This window comes from Alligator mississippiensis, chromosome 4, assembly GCF_030867095.1.
Source record: "Alligator mississippiensis isolate rAllMis1 chromosome 4, rAllMis1, whole genome shotgun sequence".
Lineage (NCBI taxonomy): Eukaryota > Metazoa > Chordata > Crocodylia > Alligatoridae > Alligator > Alligator mississippiensis.
The window spans coordinates 212,310,642-212,332,203 of record NC_081827.1 but is presented as its reverse complement, the minus strand read 5'-3'; the positions used below and the strand labels follow the sequence as shown (position 1 = coordinate 212,332,203).

Genomic DNA, 21,562 nt, shown 5'->3' with positions numbered 1-21,562 from the left:
ACCTTCGTCGCATTCCCCATGCCTCATATTGCCCACCTCGTCGAGAGAATCAGGGAAGCCATATACATATCCACCATCGACCTAGCCAAAGGGTACTGGCAAATTCCGATGCGAGCTGCAGACTGTGCCAAAACCGCTTTCGGAACCCCTTGGAGCCTGTTCAAATTCGTACGGAGGCCCTTCAGCCTGAATGGAGCGGCGGCTACCTTTCAGAGGCTTATGGACACCCTTTTGGCACCACACACGGCATATGCAGTAGCTTATATCGATGACATCATCATCTTCACCTCAGATGGGCCCCATCATCTCGATGCCCTGAGAGCAGTTTTGGGAGAGTTTCAAACAGCTGGGTTGACCTCCAATCCAAAAAAATGTAAACTGGCAGGTACAGAAACTAAGTACTTGGGGTTTTGTATAGGATGGGGAACCATCCAACCCCTGGCGGACAAGGCGGAGGCAATATGATGATTTCAAGAACCATGCAACCGTTAGCAACTCTGTTCCTTCTTGGGGCTCATCAACTATTATTGGAGACTTGTACAGCACTTTGCGGAACTCGCCGCACCCCTCACAGATGCCCTTAACGGGAGATCATCAGAGATGCTAAAGTGGACATCCAAGATAAAAAGAAGCTTCTAGGATCTGAAGGAGACTATGTGCCGCGATGTGGTGGAACATACTCCTGACTTCTCTGCCCCTTTTATTTTACAGATGGACACATCCTGCAGTGCCCTAGGACCTGTGCTACTGCAAAGATGGGGGAAAGATGAGCGTCTGATTGCCTTCGCAAGCCGCAAACTCAGCCAAGCCGAAACTAGGTACGCCACGACAGAGAGAGAGTGCCTAGCAATACGCTGAGCGATCGAATATTTTAAATATTATTTGATGGGCCAGGAGTTCCTGGTGGTGATGGACCATGCCCCACTGCAGTGGTTAACCAAAAAAAAAAAAGCGAAAATACCCGCATTACCCGCTGGGCACTGGCTCTTCAACCTTTCAAGTTCATGGTAATGCACCGCCCCGGCAAGGATAATCTAGTGGCAGATTTTCTCTCTAGATGTTTCAGCTCGGAGGAGCCAGGCCAGGAGGCACATCAAGCACATGAGAAAGAACATCAGGCTATTTGGGAGGCCATACAAAAGGTCCAGACACCACAAGGCAGTTTTAGTGGGGATGTCTTTGGCGGCGAGAAGCCCCCACAGGCTCCAAGGGGGGCTGGGAGAGACCCCGAGAGCCAATTGTGGGACAAACAGGCCCCCTCATCCTGGAAAACTTACCTTTGGGAGCGCAGCTGGAACCGGAGCCGCGGACGTGCGAGCCGGCATTACGCTGGCTCTTCAAACAGCTGCTCCTGGGGTGGGGGAGCACCAGGCCAATGGCAGTGGCAGGAGATGCCGCTATGGGAAAATTTAAAAACCCCACCAGAAGCCAGCAGTGGGGAGAGGAGGGAGAGAGAGCCAGCGGGGAGGACACCAGGCATGGTGTGACTCCTGCAGCTGGCAGGAGCATTGCTGCAGGCATGGAGCCTGTATCTGGGGCAGGGAGAACAGCGTCCCTGCATTAGGCTGGGGAGGATGCACGTTCCCCCCCGCAGTGACCTACATTTTGCAGTTGATAAAAAGTGTCTCTTTCTGGGGAGAGAGAGGGATGTCAGACAATGGGAACCCAGCCTTCTGGCACCAGGGTCTAGGGCTCCAGCTGCTGTAACATCCAGGCAAACTTACCGGAGCCAAAGTCAATGCCTGACCCCTTAGCAGAGGGGCTCACAGGGCAGCGGAACTACACAAGCAACACTCAAGCGGTTGGTGAGTCGACAGGGTGTAGAGGAGGCGAAGCCCTGAGGAACATCGTGGCATGAATGTAAATACCCCCATCACTGAGTCCCCCGAGAAGAGGAACAGCACTGAATCCCTCCTTTTTCCCAGTAACATCAAGTTGTGGCAGGAGATTTGGGGGGGGGGGGAAGAGGGGGAGTGCCCTGGTACAAGAAGAAGGTACGGTAGTCGCCATGACCACTTAAGTCATCACACTGAGGTACCAGGCACAGCTCGTGAATGCTGCGGCGGATGGAGTGTCCCACAGGAGCGCGGGAGATCCCTCCCACATCCCCCTGGCTCTGTCATTGGCTGCGGGGGGACCCTGGCTGCCCCCCCCAGACCCAGGAGGCACCAAATGCCAAGCTGGGGGGCAGGGTCCCCAGTGCACTCCGCAGTGGACCCAGAAGTGGACTGTAAGTGCTTCTGGTCCACTTCCGGGTCCATCGCCAAGTGCGCTGGGGACCCCTTGGTGTTCCCATGGGACACTCCATCTGCTCCACCATCTCAGTGTTTATGAGCCACCTGGTACTTTAAAGTATGTAGAAAAAACATCTAAAGCTGTGTCTATGGCTGGATCATTGAATCTCTCCGGATCGATTCAGAGCGTTCCGTTTCGATTTGGAGAGATTAAAGGGTCTCCTGATTTGATTCAGATTCAGCAATTCGGCGACTGAATCAGGCTGAATCTCTACCAAACCGAATCAGCAACTGAAGCTTCACACAGCCCTAGTGTTTAGATATCAGAGAGATGAGAAGCTTTAAAAAAATATGTCTCCCCCCTTGCCCAAAAGATGGAAACGTGAAAAAGCTTAGAATACAGGGTAACCCTAACCATTCTGCTGCAGGATTGGCTGGGGAGCTGTGAAGCACAGGCTCAGTGACATTCTATACCTCCTGTATGTGTTGAGTCCCACATCGGTTCTGCACGTAACACCACGGAGGGGAGCATGAGAGGTGGGGGCCCCCACCTCCACATGTAGAGCACACACTTGTTCAGGGACTTGCATAGCAAATCAGGGCTGCAACAGACACAGAACTACCTTGCTGCAAGTTGTTGATTCTGACCCTCGTAACCCCTCCATTATTCGCTATTCGTACCCATTTATTCAAGATGTATGGAGGCAGATGGAACTGAATTTCATCCACACGTATACAATACCTCTGAAGCAAAAACGTCACCATAATTAAAAAAACCTCAAAGCCTACCAAACTTTTTGCAAGCACTGACCTTCATGTGCCAAAAATACAACTTAGAGTTTTTTAAAGGAATATTAAAGTGCTCTTCCCCCTTTTTTTAACACACACACACGCCCCCACCCCCCTTAACAGAAGAAAAATTCTTTGACAGACAGCGAAATAATTCTCTACCAACTTTTCCTCCAGTTTTGTTCCTACATATTTGGCATTACTCTTATCAAGTATAATTAATTGGAGTGCCATACTGTCTCTGGAAGGCCCATGTCATGATGGATGTTTCACCCTCAAGACTGTCTGGAGCCAGAGGTACCAGATCAGTGTCCTGTCATATTTTGCGAACATAGATATAAATAAAGAGCACTTCACAGAGCCCTCCAGTTCTTGCCATTCAGAACAATGGAATGCACCTTACAGCTTAGTTAGTCTAGCAGGATAATATTACATTAACCCAGGCTTGAAAACAGTACATAGACATGTCACTCACCTCCAGCAATTGAGCCCAAAGTGAACCTGTAAGCAGACTCAGCTATCTGGAGCCAGATAGACCTGCCCATTCCTCCATAAGATTGCTATAGGAAAAAAGACAGATATGAGCATTTGAAAGTCCTGTGGGAAAAATCAAGGAGCCTATAAATTAGCTTTTGTAAAGTTAAAGGAAGAATTTGCTATAAAATGGCAGCTCTAAGACAAAAAGAAAAAGTACTGAGTAACTTCATGTGGAATAACAGGCAGCATTTTCAAATAAAACTTGCTTATAATACTACCTTTCCAGTATTCCTTGTCTGAACAAACCAAGTGCACTTGAAAAGTGTTTTACTGATGTGAAAAACAGATTACATAAACAAAATGCAAAATCATCTTTGCTTTGTTTCTTTCTGACCCTGTGAGGTGCTAAGCATTCTCAATTTCTCCCAGCTTCAATAGAATCTGAAACCTAAATACCTCAAAGGCAGAGCTGAGCTGAATAAACAAAAATCTTATACTAAGTTTACCGCCAAACTGTAATGTGAAATACCTATTGCAATGCAGCATGGATTGGCAATGTACATATCCCTACTGGCACTGGTATTATGTTGCATATATAGAAATCTGAAGTGTATATATTCTGTTATATTTTCCTTTATTTGACTTTATTAAATGTTAAATGAATGGAACAGAGCCAAATTTAAAGAGAATACAGCTATGACACAGTCCAAATAAAAGAGTACCTACTAATTTACTTACTTTATTATGGAGGATTTTAAAAGTTGCTTTGTGCAAACTGTCCCAACAACAACACTTTTTACCACTGGGCCCCTGATCAATAGTAGCAAAAATGAGGCATAGCTTTGAGTCAAAAAGAGGGTGGATCTTCAGTAGGTTTTAATATAAATTAAATAGCAGATGTTCACTGAACATACCCAGTATGTCTTATATCTTGCATTGCGTGGTTTGCTGCTAGATTGCTTCACTGAATTTAATAGAGCTTCATGCTGCTCATAAATGACACAATGCAGGAGAAACATGTATGAGATTAAGAAAAGTTTAATGATTTTTTAAATATAATTAAAAAAATCTTTTTACCTAGGCTCTCTCTCATTTTAAATAAACAAATAAACAAGGCTAAAACATGGCCATAAAGTTTCTTCTCCAAAGCAATCTACTGGAACACAGACTAAAAGAAAACGGGCAAAAACATAATGAAGGCAGCACAAAATTTTTTTTTTTTTTACTAATGTAGTGTAAAACATAAAAATATATAGTGTAAAGCATAAAAATAGTGTAAAGTATAAAAATATAACCAAAGGTATTTCTTCTGATATAACATCAGCAGTATATTCAGTATATTCTCTCTATAGGGACAATGGGAAAGAAAGTGGATAAACCTGGAGAATTTTCCCACTAATCCCAGAAGTACTAAGTTAAAATATTCAAGACTGAAAAAATACCACCAGCACCAACATACAGGTGTCTCGAGATTCATGCTGATGAAAGATATCCACTGTAGTGAATGCCAAAAAGTTATGGAAAAGGGCTAGTTCTTTCAACTCTTAACAGTTTTCTCCTATTTCTAGCATGCTTACTTCATTTTAGACTTTTAAAGAGGTTTTCTTCCCTGCAAGCTTCATAGAGCTCCCATCAAAACCAAAGCATTATATTAAGACTTAAATCCTAATGAATACGTCACCAGATGTTAAACTCAAATTCTTGTGAAGAAAATGCCACTTTTATCCTATTAAATTAATATTCACTATAGTTTGTGATTCACTTGTATGTTCAGATGGATATGTAAATGAGTATAATTAATGCTATACCTTTCAGATCATGAATATTTATAAACAGAAAATTACTGTAGCTGTCATCCAAATGTAACCACCATGATATTCAGCTGCTAAGTTAAAAAAAAAAGTCTTCTACAGTGATAAAACCCATCAGCAAACATGGCTGAAAGGAGACTAATATTCATTCATGCAAAGTCTATAGAAACAGATAGAGACTTATGTTACTGTTCTCATTTTTCAGGGGAGAGAGTCCACTTCCCCTTCCAAGCATAGCTCCCTTGGCACAATAGTCTAATCCAATAAGAAAGGTCTTCTTTCTCTTGTCTAAGATACTTATTAAGTTTTATGCTGTGGAAGATAAACTAAGTAAAAAGTCTAGAAGTGGAAAATCTACCATAGTTTCTTACATACAACATGCACTTCCTCCCCAGTATTCAGCAAAATTGGGATGCAAGTTTTAAGTAGGAAAGCAGTTTTCCTCACTATAAAAGAAGCAAGCCTGGAGACACTGTTCATGCCATGCAGTGGTCCTATGATAACCCTTTCACAGCCATAGCTAGTGACTGAGCACTGTTGTGCCAAAAAGCAGCAACTGATTTACTGGCAGTATTTTGATGACGCTTGTGATATTGACACAATACTTTATTTACAGGAACTTGTATAAACCACTACTTATACAGCTACAATTCAGAGTTACAATTCAAAATGCTAACAGTCTTGCTACTGCCCTTGCAAGGATCTGAGGCCTAATCTTGTATAGCACATAGAAGCAGCATGATATCCCAGGAAACAGTCTGGATGATACAGTGAGCTCTAGGAACTTACTGGAGCCATTCTTTCTGGACCCTCAATATTTCCTGGAGGACTTACTTTGTCACATAATCATAATAACTCTAGAAAAATTTCCCCCGCCCCCATATATTCTGTTTTCCAAAAACAAGGTGCATGTTTTATTTGGGGGGGTGTTGTGCATGAGAAAATATAGTAAATACAGTCTCCTTCTGCCAGTGTAGGATTGTTCTCAAGAAAACCAAGAAAAGGAAATGACTACTCTTTGTAAAGAGCATTTAGAAAACAATAATAGCCAGAATAAAGAAATAGAATAGGCTGGAAGAAAGTCTTACTCCATGAGTAGAAGGGTTAAAGGAGAATATATTTTGTGCCAAGACCATGTCAGGAAAGGGAGACAAAAGGGGGCAAGGTAGTAGAAATGGACTACTACTAGGTGGGTGAATGTTTTTTTTGCCAAACTCCTTTTTCAAACTGGGGTGTGCCTGCTACTTTAAAGGAGTAAGCAGCCTGAGAAGCCACTAGCAGGTGGCGAAGGGGGCTAGTGAGAGACTCGCCTGACTGAAAGAGGAAGGAGCTAAATAAGCCCAGAGCCTGAACCAGTCGTGCACTCTCTCTCTCTGGCAAACATGAAATAAGGAGCTTCTGGCAGCAGAGCTCCTGAAGGGACTTGGATTTAGCTAAACAACTCTACAAGCCTGGAAACAGAGGCAAGCTCCCTGGGCAGAGAAAGACTGGGTTTTACAGGCAAGTGGCCTTTGTTTTATGTTAAACCCCTAGAGGGTTTGAGGTGTCTGCTAGAGGGCTGTGATGCTTCTTGTTTATTTACCTTGTACTGGTAGTCTAGCTTTGAGCCCTGCGGTGACAGGCTCAAGGCCTACTTACAGAACCGGTAACCCAGAAGCCCACAGACAGAGTGGGGCTCAGTAAGAAATTCAGGAGCCTAGGAAAAGGCTGAGACCCAGACTAGAGGGTTGAGGAGACTGAGACAGCCCAGAGGAGGGGCTGTGTGCAGGACCAGAGGTCCGAGAGCCCAAGGGGGCTGAGTGTACAAATAGTTAATATCAAAGAGAAAACAGACACGAGGCTTGGGCGTGGTATAGGGGAGGAATGGAGCCACACTTTGAGCCCTGAAGGCTACGGGTGCCCTGGAGGAGCACAGAGATGCATGTCACCCTTGAAGCTACAGGGGCCCTGCAGAGGCACAGGTCAACTGAGAGGGCCCACTGAGCTTAAGGGTCGCATTAAGGCTGTTGGGCATCCAGAAAAGATCAGTAGTACTGCAAATAGACTAAGGCTCACTCTAAGGCCCACCCGTGGGCAGCCTGCCTCAGTCAACCTCTAGTAAGAACAAGGTGCAGCAGGAAAGCAACTAAGAGAGTGGTGAGATAGAGACCGAGCCAGGCAGGAGTCACTCGGCCACCAGGCGGTATCACAGCCGCCCTTGGGCAAGAACCTGCCACACAAACAGTTGGAAGCTACAAAAATCATTCTGTCTAATGAAAAAAGCATTCTAAAACATTCTGTATGATGGGAAACACCATGAAGATACTAATGAAAACCAAAACTCAAAGCTGCGCCTTAAAAATGCAATTCCATGTTGTTGACCAGTACTTTTCAAAGTTTTCATTTTCACCCGTCCAGATAAGTATCTGTCTGAAGTCTAGAAGAGAGGAAAAGATTTAACAGATTGATGCAGAAATCTATGAAACAGCTAGCTACTGGTCAAATATTTTTGGACACTTACTTCATTAGCCTAAGTATGTGTGTACTTAAAAGGAAGTGACAGAGCAGTCAAGGAGAAACACACCAGAAGCTGAGCCTATTCAACCCACCAAAATATACGACAAGTCACAGAGTTCATGTACTGAATTTAATTACATTTTATGCTGTTCAAGACTTTATAATAACCCCTGTGGGACCACACCTCAGTCACAGCAGCTCAGCAGATTTAAGATTTCTTCAACAATGCAAGACTTAGACTTCCAAATTTTTTGCGATTTCCTTGCCAGTTACCCTTGGGAATTTCTCTTTTTTCCAATTAAACAGCCCTACAGATGTTTTTAGTCTTTGCTGTGCCTTCTTTTTCCTCAGACCTCAAGAAGAATGAACTGTATTTGAAAGTTTGCCTAAGTCGGTGATTCTCAACCATGGCGCTGTGGCAGCTTGGGGTTTTGCAAGAACCTTCTGGGGATGCCGCAACACCAGCACCACCATGACAAGGTTGTAGTATCCCATGTGCCTCTGTTTTCAGGGGGCATATTGGAGCTGAGAAGTGGCTGCAGCAGAAAGGCATAGCTGCCTGTATCAAGCAGGCAAGCGTGCCACTTCTGCTACAGCTCTTTCTGGTTCCGCTCCAACATGCCTCCTCAAAACAGAGGCATGCAAGGCAGTTCTACTTCATGAAGCAGCATTTATCCCCAGGCAGAACTGTCTTATACACCTCAATTTTCAGGAGAAACAGCAGAGGTGGACTAGAAAGAGCTGTGACAAAAATGGAATATGTAATGTAATGCAGGCAGGCGCAGCTTTCTCCTGCAGCCGCTTCTCAGTTGAGCTCTGACATACCCCTTGGAAACTGAAGCATGCCGAATGGTTCCATCTGCCCTGTGTGCCTCTGTTTCTGGGAGACACCATGCACAGTTGGACCAGCAAGGGCTGTGGCAAGAATATACACTCCTGCCACAGTTGCTTCCCAATCTGGCTCTGCAGGTGGTGCACAGTGTGGTGGGGTGAATATAATTACAATGTCAAATCAAATACTACATACTAATTAATAAGTAAAATGTTTATATTACAATATGAATGATATATTTAATTAGCTTTTAAAATGGAATACTCCTAAGTTTCAAAAAATTTTGGTAGGGTGCTTCGAGTCTAAAAAGGTTGTTGGTCACTGGTCTAAATGTATCCCAACCATGCAGTTGGTCCAGTAAAAGATATCACCCACAAAAACTTTGCCTCTTGCATATTTCCTAGACCATCAGGGCTACAACATCACTCCAACAGTATCTTAGACTTCCAGTCTCTCTTGTGGATGTAATTGCTCATAGGGATTTCAGATGCACATGGCTTTTAATCAAAGTGAGCTAAAAGAGGCAAGGGGCTTTCTAAATCCTTGATATTTCCAAAAGTCAAGAGATTTCTGAAAAGTTTTTTTTTTCCTGTTTCCACCCCCACGCCTCAAGAGATAGTAAATCACATGGCCATTAGACTGACAGACACTCAGAATATAGATTTGCATCCTGGAGAGGAAGCTAATCAAAAAAAAATTGTCACTGGGACATGTATCTGAAATCACTTCTTTTTCACTTGACAGTAGCATCCTCATACGTATTCAATATCTAACCTGGATAATAAAAAGACTTTTAATATATTCTTCTCAATTCATAAGATTGGTTTTCTCTATACCAGCAAACATAGAAAACCCAAATCATTGTTGCAAAAGCAGCTAACGTGATGTGAGTCATGTGGTAAATAAAACTCAGCCATACCTTCCTGAAAGGCTTACTTTAGATGGTACAGCTTTATATGGAACTAAGTTTATTAAGATTTTATAGACTGAAAGCATAAATAAAAGAATCCACACCAATAACATAATCAGGTGCTGCATCATTTTCTTTGTTTTTTCATAACTGAATTTGGGGCCAATTATATAACCACGTAACCTGTCACATATGCCTTTCTGAATTTTCAATGCAACTCTTTCAGTTGCCTGTTTTCACTGCAGTGTTAACTTGAGTGTTGATAGCTCAAACTAATGCCTCCTGATATAGCTTAGTAAGAACATCATACTGAAAAACACTCTAGTTGCATAATGCACTTCTAGAAGCAACAGAATCCCACTGTATTATTTGCTCTAGCATTGGCAGCACTTGAGCTTCAACTAATATCCTGGTTCAGGCCACTTAGCTCAATTTTGAACTGGCATTTAATTACAGCTAGAGATGTACATGCACATGGGGACAACTCTTGAGAAATATCTTGACATAAGAACACAGTGAAGAATCTCAGAATGTGAGCTCTCTTTTCTTTGGAATTTAAGAATCATATTTTTAAAAGTCCTCAGCATCCAATGACTGCTATTGAAAGCCTATTTCATTTAACATATACATGAACACTTGTATATCAAAACTTAAGTTTCTAGCTCTCCCTGTTGTGAAAACTTTCAAAATATGAAACAAATTAATGTCTGAGCCTAACATGCTATATAGGACACCTATATTTAAGGTATATGAAATTTCTATAAGAGCAAAGAAAGGCGTCAGATGGAGTAAAGAGTTAACATAATGTACATACAGGTATGTTTACAACATTATGGTAAAGGTTAATATGAAATTGAAAGAAATAAAACAAAGCTCTGAGATTTCCAGAAGTGTTTCAAAGCATTAGCAGATATGTTTTTAAATGGTTTTAACAGTAAGAAATCTAAGTACATGGTCTTTCAAATTACTGAGAATTTCCTTCAGTATAGAGCCCAAAATCTTGTCAGAAAACTATTCAATGAAAGACATGTTTCACAAAGGGTATTTTTGCTTTTTTTTTTCTATTTTTTTTAAATGTCATCCTTCTAGGAATAGATTTCTGTCCATGCTTATACAAAATCAGAGATTCTGATCCATATAAGAAGTCCTCCAGGAGAAAATAATGTTACTTTTAATGAACAAGTATTCAGCAGTCTTACAAACACTTTCACATAAGCATTTTTACAATTTATTATAGCTATTATTATTTCTACCTACCTGCCTCTGAAGTTCTGCTATGTTGTAAGGCAAGGCACCTTCCGCCAAAGGTGCTATTCTGTCAATATCTGCCAAAGTCAAACGCCTTTAGGAAAGTCCAAGAAAAGTAATACCATTGTTAGACTGAAAAACAAACAGCTACCTCTTTCCTTTGCCCCCTCCCCCATTCATATAGCCCCCTAAATAGATTAGAAACTACTGTAGAGAAATCCAGTCCTGGGAACTATGAGCCTTTTCTACTTTCCTTGTCCATAAATGGGAGAAAAAGAATTCAGCACTACCTAGGATCGAGTCCTTGGCACCTGGTAGCACAAGAACTGCATTTATTAAATAAGCAGCCATTCCATACCTCATCCATACCTCATAATATATCTCACATGCGATACTCTCCCCAAGACAGCCCCTCTACTTAAACTTACACTATCAGCATAATAATATGCTGTATGTTACAATATACTAATTAGCCTGTGACTGGTGAATGTGTTTGGTATTCATATTTATACTATGCAACACATATCAGCTAATTATTAGTAACGAAACACTACAAAATGAAACAGATCTATTTTGGGGTAAGTATAAACATTACAGTAGAAATAATATTATAATTCTTATTATTAATAGAATTAAGATGATAGTTACAAAATTACCCTGTAGCACTGTATAAATCCGAAAGCTGGTAGAGGATATCAATTTCCAATGGCGTAACCTGTCCAAATTTGATTGCAGACTGGGTAAATTCCTCTGGAAGCAGGAAAAAGAAACAAGTTAACTGATTCTGGATCAGTTTTCACTTCAAATATGCTTTACTAATATTAAGAGCTATCATTGGACAGGCTACTCAGGAACAACATCTAGAAAAGAAACAAAAGCAACCAAAATAGTACTAAACCTATTTCAAAATAGCAGTATGAAGCATAAAGTAAGCCTAATCCCATTTATGGTAAGCAGTCCCCACTGAAGTCCACAGAAATTCTGATATAAGCAAAGCCAGCAAGATTGGACACAATATTTGTAGTTCTTTTTGTAACAAAGCTACTGCAAAAGCAGATCATGATAGAACATGGTTTTAATTCCAGTTTGACAGCTGAACCAATCTTTCCAGGGTTCCTTCTTCCCACAGCACTCCTTTACCCAAGTCTGGGTGCAACTATCTATCGATATACTTGTTTTTGTAACATCATGACGCTCCTCTGATCATTTAGCTGAATAGCATTCACATAATTTTTTTCAGGACAGAAAGTACATGAGTCATGTTTGTGCAGCAACACCTACAAAAATAGGCAAAAGCAGACAGATATCACTGCATCTTAGAAAATCTGGGTAGATATCCCATGCTACCCTCTAAGAATAGAGAATGTGAAAGCAGCCTGGGTGGTACAATATACCCTGAAACGTTATACTGCATGCAAAAGTGGGAGGAAAAAGGACCAGATAACGTTTTTTTTTTTTTATCAGCGTTATGACCAACAGGTCTCTCCACCTAGGCAAATTACTGTTATAAAATGGCTACAGAGAGCTGATCAGCTCAAACCACTAAACAGAAACACGTGGTTAACATTCAGCAATGCTGTGCGGACAAAAATCCTATTTAGAACTATCATGCCACCAAATGGTTAGCAACTATTAAAACTGGGGAAATAACAGTCGCTACAGTATCACAGAGGAACAACTAACAGGAAATGCAAAGCTTTTGATGATGGATTTTTTAAGCTAAAATAATTTTCCCACATGCTGTATATTTTCAAAGGGTTTGTCCACAGAATACAATGCAGTGACATGCTGAAATACTTTACTCATGTACTGAAAGCCAGGTGTCTTGGGTTGAGTGCCACATTAATGTGACTAGCTCAACAGGATGAATTAGTCTGGAAGAATACCATCGTAATGTAACTGTACTACTTATGGTATAAGAGAGAGTTCAAATATTTTCATATGGCATCCCTATGTCAAGGAGAAAACACATTAGAGCCATACCCTCAAGCTACCAGGGCCAGATAAAGCTTTTGCCCAAACCCTGAAAGCTCTACTCTATAATGACACAGCAGGAGAACTACATGCAGAATCAAAATGGAAACACTGATAACAACACTGAACTTCAATGTTACAATCACTTCTGACTAGTCTTGGACCATGCACAGTATCAAATATCAACTTTTATTGATCTGAAAATTAATAAAGAAATAGTAAATGTATTTTACCTTTTGTGATTTCAGTATCTTTCCTTGTACCTGCTATAATACTGTATATTTTTCTAACAAGATCCATGTTATTCAGCAGGGCATTAAAAGCATTGAAATAGGAGAAGCTGACCTGGTGTGAAATACTTCCACCTGCTACCTTAAAAATAAATAATGGAAAGATAAAACAAGCCCTAATATGAGTTCAGGTTTTTAATGAGACCTCTGCAACCCTTGGTCACCCAAAAACATATTTACTGCAAGCCAACGTCCACATCTTGTAAACATACAAGAAATAAAATACTTCTACCACTGCAGATTTTCATTTTTTAAAGCAGTAGTAGGGATGAGGACATAATCAGATAGCCAGTATATTAATGTCTTTGATTCAAAATGAACGATAGGAAACAACTAAAATCTTCAGAAAGCAATTACAGAATTAGATTGCTGTCCAACATTGTTAATAGAACATGACATAATTTCTTCAGTGGTGAAATTTATGCTAGTTTTATTTTAGGTAAAGGAATTGTCTATAGTAAGATGTGTTAATTTTAAATTGTAAGGTAATTACTCAATACAAATCTTTACCAAGTTAAGACCCCCCCCCAAGAATTCAAATACATGCTTAACTTTAATCATGTAGTAGTCTCCATCAATTTCAATGAGACTTCTTATGTGTTTAACTGCTTTGCCAAAATGGGGCCTTGAGTATTATGCCACAAAACAAAACAAAAAGCCCCCATCTTTCACAACAGCCCCATTAAAGGCCACCAGGGCTACATATAAGTAAGATTTTGAAAAATCCAGTTCACCTTGTGTTTTTGATCATAAAACTATTGCACTTCAAGGTACAGTTAAGGCTTTACTTATAAAGAAATAAAACAGTCAATTGCTAACAACAAATATTCTTGCTGCCAGTCACATAGAACAACTCTTTACTAATATTACTTCCACAAAATCACCAGTTTGTACACAAGTTCTCTCTCAGGAGAGAATGTCATCATATTACCAGCACTGCTAATAGAGAGGGAAATAAGGAGTTACAAGGTACAGAGACATAAAACAGAGCTCAGTTAAATTAAAGACATTTTTTCTTTACACTTACTGACACTAAGTTTTCTTCCACAAATGGAGTGAGCATGTGTGAACGAATGGTAACCATGATATCACTGAAGTCCAATCCAGTGATCGTTCCACTTTTATTTTTGTCTTTTATGGCAAAGGCTTGTCTTGCATGTTCTAACTGTAGCTCCTAAAATAAGATGATTAGAAGTAACATATTAGGAGCTTATTCTCTTACACCCACTGATTTCAGCTGCATCTCTAGGAGCATGTGTGCATTTTTTATGCAACTGAAATTACAATAGAATAATAGAACCATAGAAAATTAGGGTCAGAAGGGACCCCAGGAGGTCATCTAATCCAAACCCCTGCTCAAACCACCATCATCCCCAACTATATCATCCTAACCAGGGCTTTGTCTAGCTGGGTCTTAAAAACCTCCACAGATGGAGATTCAACAGTCTCTCTGGGTAGCCTGTTCCAGTGCTTTACTACCCTACTAGCAAGAAAGTCTTGCTGCCATTCAACCCCAGGGAAATGCATGTGTATGCTCATTTTTACATGCCCACCAGTGCCAAATAGAGGGAAATAATCACTTCCCTCAATCTGCTGGCAACACTCCTACTAATGCAGCCTAGTATGCCACTAGCCTTCTTGGCAATAAGGGCACATTGTTGGCTCATTCAATTTATTGTCCACTGTAACCCCCAATAGTTTAATAAAACAACAAAAATATTCCATCCCTGCCAACTCCAAGTCAAACCTGTAATGTCTCCATACCACTTCTGCTTATCAAATAATCTTTTCTACGTTAGAGAAACCTGGCTGAATAGCCAACAAATGCAGGCTTTGTTCAATGAAAATGGGAAGCACATTTCATATTTCAAGACCCAGTGCCATATCTGCCACCTCCTCATAGTTAAAATCAAAGGGCTGTTAGCAAAAGATACTCAATGATCTCTCTCAATGCCAATCTCATGGATAGGCCATTTTATACTCTACTCAGAATTAAACGCTACAATTTAATCTAGAGCCTCAAACCCTGGAAGATAGTTAAATCTTCAGAATATAGGTTGAGCATGCCACTAAGAGAAGCACTTCTTAACAACTTGCCACTGAATTTTAAGCCATTTAAAGTTACCTTAAAAAATAGTTTAATCTAAAACACACTGTAGCAACTTGCAGAGGACATTGGTCTGGGTCATGCTAGTAAATTCTATATCCAATAAACAAACAGATTCTCTCTTCTTCTAGTCCGGAATTATCAGTCATACCCTCATCTTCAGCTGTTAAGCAAGTACAGATCCAAAGTAATGCTGAAGTTCTAATCAAGAGCAATAAAAAATTAGGCACAATTTTGTGGCACACATCAACTGTATCAAGGCAGCTGGTTCCTTCCTAGACCTACTGTTATCTAATCCAGGCAAACCTGAGTTTAAATTGCAATGGGGTTGCCAGTATTGGGATTGGGATTTGGCTTGCTAAATTAGCTGAATATGTCACAGCCAAATCTAACTGAGGAGTAGGTGGAAGAAAAGGGGGTAAAGGGGAATATACTCCTAACACTGGGTCATTAGCATAATGAAGAAACCAGTCTACATTACATCTCTTTGTCTCCTAAAGTCTTGTTTAAAGGAAGAGTAGAAGAGACAAGATAGGAGCTTAATGTAGTCCACATGGGAGCACCATTAGGAGAGAAAAAAGTCATCCATCACTTTGCTCTAGGCCCTCAATAAAAATATAATTAATTGGCAATTTTGCCTGTGTCAGACAATGTCTACTACTTGTGCTAGCAATGCCTCAGGGTAATCAATGTGAAAAGCTTAAGTTTAAGTTTTTCTCAAAGGGCATTGTAACTACAGTAATTGTCAGAGATTGTATTAAACAGATTCCATTGCCCAATTTGCAATAGATCTTCCATACACGCTACTGACTTCAGAAACCTTCTTAATCAAATTATATTTTCAGTGCCTGAAGCATCTCTTTATCCTAAACTACAGCATAGGGATGGATTTATGCCTCAAACAGTTTAATAATATAGGCTAACTCTGGAATTATGTTGAGTGTGAAATTCTAGCTATGAAAATGTATAGTAAGTATTAGGATAGAACTTACTGAATTAAAAGCAACATAAAACAGTATAATAAAGTAGGAAGGTAAGCTACAGAGTAACAGCCATTGGAGGCAGTCAGTACCCAGTCTCTCTCCCACTGAAATTAGCTGTATTCTTGCAGTCAAGCAAAAACATGATTAGAAACTCACAATTTAATTTGACACCAACAATAAGAGGATAGTTTAAAAGACAATGCAATTAATCCTACCTTTACACAGAACAGTGGATACAATTAAAATGCACACTGTGTGCACTACTTACAGAAATGGTACAGTACAGTGACAATTTAGTGGTGTTCCAATTAATCCAATATATAGTAAAACTAACATTTATAATGTCATCTCTGTCACCCATGCTACATCAATGCTGAACAATTTTTCACTGACAAAATAAACAACTGACCTGCAGAAACTGAGTGAACTCTGAGTAGTTAAGATGCTTCTTCCTGTTGTGTCCAAAGTGCAGTCGAATGAACTCACAGTCCCAATTGAAGGGGATATGATGATGAACAACGGTTTGTCCAAAAATTTCTTTGATATTTTCTTGAAAAGACAAAAGTAAATGAATTGTAAGGCAAGACAGTGAACCTGAGATGTTCCTGGTAAAAAGCAGACCAGCAAAATTTAAAAAAAAGAAGAAAAAAAAAAGTAAAAAATGTTTTGGTTCCTCTCACTGTATCTGCCAAGGTTTTCATTTGAAAACTGGTATAGGACCATCTGATACAGAACACATTACTTGGTGTATTACATTATAAAACTTGGATTTATTTCATTTGCTTTTAATTAATAGGCAAGTTCTCTTGTGCACTATAAATAACTGCTATTTTTCAATCTGTACAAAAATAGTGGTTTTCCCCATCTCTACAAGAAATGAAATTAAGCTCTTTATCAAAAGCATGAATACCAAAATTAGTCTCATACAACATTTGTCATACTAAGCATGGTTTGACAGAATTGATTATTTCAGTTGCATTAACCAGACTATCTACTGAAGACATTTTAGACAATATCTCTTATAGCTTTCATTATATCAACAGAATATACCTTATTTGAAAGCTTCCCATGTTAAAAATATAGCCGTGGCACAAAAGTAAATCCTATCATGTGATTGATATTCTCAGTTACTAAGATATATTACTATAATTTAAGTTAGAGATGCTGCATTTTATATAAAGAAAGAAAAAAAATTAATATATATTTTATGTATACTCGGACAGCTGAAATCCTGTTGGCTTATCCTATGACATATTTGCGTTTGGTAAACAAAGCCTGATCAATTTGGAAAAATGTGTATGGAACATTGGGCCTCCTTCACATACATTACCATGACTGTGTACACATGTCTGCTTTGTGGGTACAAACAGGCAATTGAACAAACTTCGCTATTTATACACATAGCAGGAAGGAAGAAAAGAATGAAAATCCATAGAAGAGCTCAGAGTCTCAGATCAAATAATATACAGGACTGGTTGTCTTCTATGTATCATTTGCTTCAGAGTATACTACAGATTATATATTTTAAAAAGGGAAACTTGTGCTGCAAGATAGAAGACAGAAGAACGTTATAACTAATTTAACAATCAAATATAGGCTACGTTGATAATGTCAAATTGCTTGGGTGCAGAGTGTGACAGGAAAGAACTGAAGAATGTGCTGAGAATGCTGGGTGATCAGAAATGTTTGTCCATATGCCTTCAACTACTTTAGATCAGGGGTTGTCCACCAGGGGTACGCATACCCCTGGGGGTACTAAGGGGGTAAGCATGGGCAGGCGGAGATTTAGGTGCTTAGATGCTTCTGAAATCCTACTGAGTGCCTAAATAGCTTTAAAAATCTGGCCAAAAATGGTTTAACTACTTTTGAAAATTCACAGTAACATCACCCAAGTTTATTGTTTAGAATTATTAAAGAGACCTGAAAGTAGCTAGTACATATTACATTTCTTACAGATCCAGTTTATCTAAGGCTGTGAACAGATGTAGTTTATTTACCGGAATCCAAGCTAACTAAATTGAAGGCAACCCCACAACAATTAGATCCTATACACGGAAAATGTATAAATTTGTTACAGTTACCTACATATAGAATCTAACTATTCAGGGGTCATCTTAAATTCATGCCTCTCCTCCCCCCACCACTGCAGTGGGAAAAGAAATGGGAGAGGACAGGTAGGGGAGGTAAACATTAGGGCTAGGGACAGACATTCAAAAAGCCGAGCCTGAATTGATTCACTCTTTGTAGGTTAGTCTAAGCTGCACAGCTTAAACTGATTAATAACTGGACAGACATTCTCTGTTAAACCAGGAAATGCAGCCACATGCCTGCAATGGCTCAAGCTAGAAGATGGGGGGCACCAGAGCATGCATGCCAGCCACTGCCAAAGGGGAGGAAAGAGAGATGCCCTCCAAGGTGCTCACCCCTCCCTGCTTGAGTTGAGGGGGCATGGCCAGGCATCGGCTGGGACTAGCACAACACACAGGATGCCAGCCACCAGCATATGGGGGGCAGAAGGGACGGGGAGCTGCTGCCAGACTGAGGAGTGGGGATGGGGAAAAAGTCCTTTCTCTGAACCATGCATGTATTGAACACGGCAATTTCCGAAGCATACAACAGGGAACTACCAAAAACCTTTGCCTGAACTAAGATACAGCCTTGTAAAACACAGCATACACAACTTAGTCTAACTTAATATGTAAACCAGGAAGATAAACATTAGTTTTACTAATCCTGAAGGGACAGTGTCTCCTTACAGCCAAGCAATCAGAGAGGCTTTGTTTAGGTATGTAGCTCTCTGCATTCTTTGGTGAAGCTGTCTGCAACTTCCCTTAACTATATCTCCAGCATGTGTGATGATTATCAGGTCTTTGCCAACATTTCCCATCTTTCAGTCTGTTCCTGCAGGTCTTAGCTCTGGGCTCACAGGTGCAGGGCTTGGATCTGCACACAGGGGATTAGCTTGCCTCTCCCCCTGTCTCCCTTCCAACATGCTGTGGAGTTAATCCCATCCCAAGCCAAAGAGACTGCAGCCAAACCCCCAAGGGCTCTGGGGCAGAGAGGGGACAGAGGGAAGAATTAACCCCATCCCTGCCTGAATCCAGGCAAGCTATAGAGGTGCAGCTGGGGCTGGCAAACAGCAGCAAACCCCCGGGTTTGCCAGTGAAGGGGGTGGGGGAAGGGGGAGAGAGGACAGAGGGAGGAATTTGCCTCAGGGCCATGGCTGGCCAGCATCTGGTCACACCCTGCCCCTGCTCAGGCTAAAGAGCAGAGGGGAGGGGTCAACCCAGTTCACTGGAGCAGAGAACAGAGCTCTGCCTAACCCAGGGAGCACGCCAGGATGCTGGGTGAGTCTGATTTAATATAAACCAGCAAGGGGTCTGGGACAGACACTGGATAAACTGGTTTGACCCAAATCAGTTAAGTCTGATACAGGCAGTTGTCAACTTACAATGTTTTGAGTTATAACGTTTCACACTTACAATGTTTATAAATTGACACCCTGTTTCAACTTTATGGCATCAGTTTCAACTTTACAACGCTTGATCCAATGTGACATCACGCGAACGAACAAGTGTGCTGCGTCGTTCATCTCCCTGGAGAACATCTGTCCAAACTTCCTGGGACTCTTTCTTTAAGAAAGCAGACAAGACTCCCGAGAAGACTCCAGCCAAGAATCCTTCAAAAAGTCCAACCAAGAGCCCTTCAAAAAGTCCAGCAAAGTCACCTCAAAGAAGTCCTTCCAAATCAATATGATTGCTATTTACAGTTTAAATACATTAATGTAGCTATATTACTCATCTATAATTAATCGAGTACAAAATTCTGGGGTATTTTTGGTGAAAATAGGGTATCGGGCCTTGGTTCAGGAACCAATCCCCCATTTATAACATTGTTTCTTAGGAGAAAATTGGTTCCAAGTTACAACATTTCAACTTAAGACGCAGTTTTCAGGAGTCAATTGTGTCTTAAGTCCGAGGACTGCCTGTACTACATTCAACCAGGTTTATCTCAAACTGGTTTTGGCTATTTTCAAACTGGTTTATGTGCACTGAATGTCTGTTCTATTACAGGTTTAAACCAGTTTTTGATTACTTAAACTGGTTTCTGTGTAATCTCTGTCCCTAGCCCATGAGAGTCAAGTAGCCAGACCTCTGCCCCTTATCTCCCCACAACATATTATCCCCTACTGCTTGTCCCCTTTACCACTTGCCTCATTGGTGCCTGCCTCCCCTACTGTCTGCCCTCCCAAGCCTGCATGCCCAGTGCTTGCTTCCCACTGTGATGCCTGCCTCCCCATTCCCTCTCCCCCTCATACTTGCCTCCTCCATGCCTGCACCTTGGCACCTGCCCTTCCTCACAGCTTTTGCCCCCACTGCCAATTATCCTCTGGCTCCAGCATGATTCCAGTTTTCTCCAAACTGGGGCATGAAGCACATGGCTGCCACTGCTCCAGCAACAGCCACAGCCCAACCATACTGCAGCTGTTGTGGTGATGGCGGCTCTGGCCCTGGAGCCAGAACCCAGGCCAAAGCTGTCACTGCCACCACTGCTACTGGGCCAGGATGGGCTGAGGCAACCATGTAGTCCATGCCCTGGGCTGGAGGTTAAGTAGCAGCAGTTGGGGGGGAGGCAGTGGAAGGGGCAAGCAGAAAGTCAGGCAGTGCTTGAAGCTCAAGCTCCTACCCTGACTCCAAGCTCAGATCAAGGCTGGAGTCACAGCCAAAGCAGCCACCTGCCCCCCACTCCACCTTGTACTAGAATCCAAGACAAGGGCCCCCCAACCATGTTAAATGGAGGGAAAAAACCTCATTTTGGATTTGAGAAAAATAGGGCAACTTTTAACAACTTTTAAAGGGAAGGGAAGTTGCCGCTCAGAAGCATGAATCAGCGGTTAGGACCTTGCAGGGATACAAATGAACTAAACTCCTGTAAGCTTAATCCCAAGGCTAGGGACAAGCATTCAAAAAGCCTGAGCCTAAATTGATTCAATTTTTACAGGTTAGTCTAACCTGGCTAGGCTGAACCATTTGGAAACTGGACAAACATTCTCTCTGGACTGAGGGAATTCAGGCACATGCCTACAGTGGCTCAGGCTAAAGCAGCCCCCCCCCCCCTCCCCCCTTCCCTTCTGCAGGGAGCTGAGCTGAGGGGGCATGGCCAGGCCCTACCAGGACTCTCTCATTAGGGATGTCTGCCTGCATAGTCCCAGGCTTTTCCCCACTGGTTGCTCAAGGGGTGGGAATGTTGTCAGCTCCCAGCCCTGGCCTAGCACTCTGAGGCAAGGGGTGGGGCACAGTGCATGTATCTGTTGATGATATGGAGCTTTTCAATCTCCCTTCATGCTTTGTCATACTGTCTGCAGCAAACTGACAGACAAGCAAGCCAGTCAGGAGCTGATAAGAATCTTT

General features: G+C 41.5%; 1 protein-coding gene across 8 annotated transcripts in view; it reads right to left on the bottom strand.

Annotated features, from left to right (window-relative positions):
• Positions 1 to 21,562, bottom strand: part of SLC25A12 (solute carrier family 25 member 12) — an 89,635-nt gene that overhangs the window by 32,897 nt on the left and 35,176 nt on the right. For all 8 annotated transcript variants that reach the window (XM_019480309.2, XM_059727283.1, XM_006265903.4 and 5 more), the window contains 6 exons: positions 16,561 to 16,700; positions 14,089 to 14,235; positions 13,005 to 13,143; positions 11,454 to 11,547; positions 10,807 to 10,891; positions 3,499 to 3,583 (listed from right to left, as the gene is read on the bottom strand). In XM_019480309.2, the coding sequence (XP_019335854.1) occupies positions 3,499 to 3,583; positions 10,807 to 10,891; positions 11,454 to 11,547; positions 13,005 to 13,143; positions 14,089 to 14,235; positions 16,561 to 16,700 (690 nt within the window). The remainder of the gene's footprint in view (positions 1 to 3,498; positions 3,584 to 10,806; positions 10,892 to 11,453; positions 11,548 to 13,004; positions 13,144 to 14,088; positions 14,236 to 16,560; positions 16,701 to 21,562) is intronic.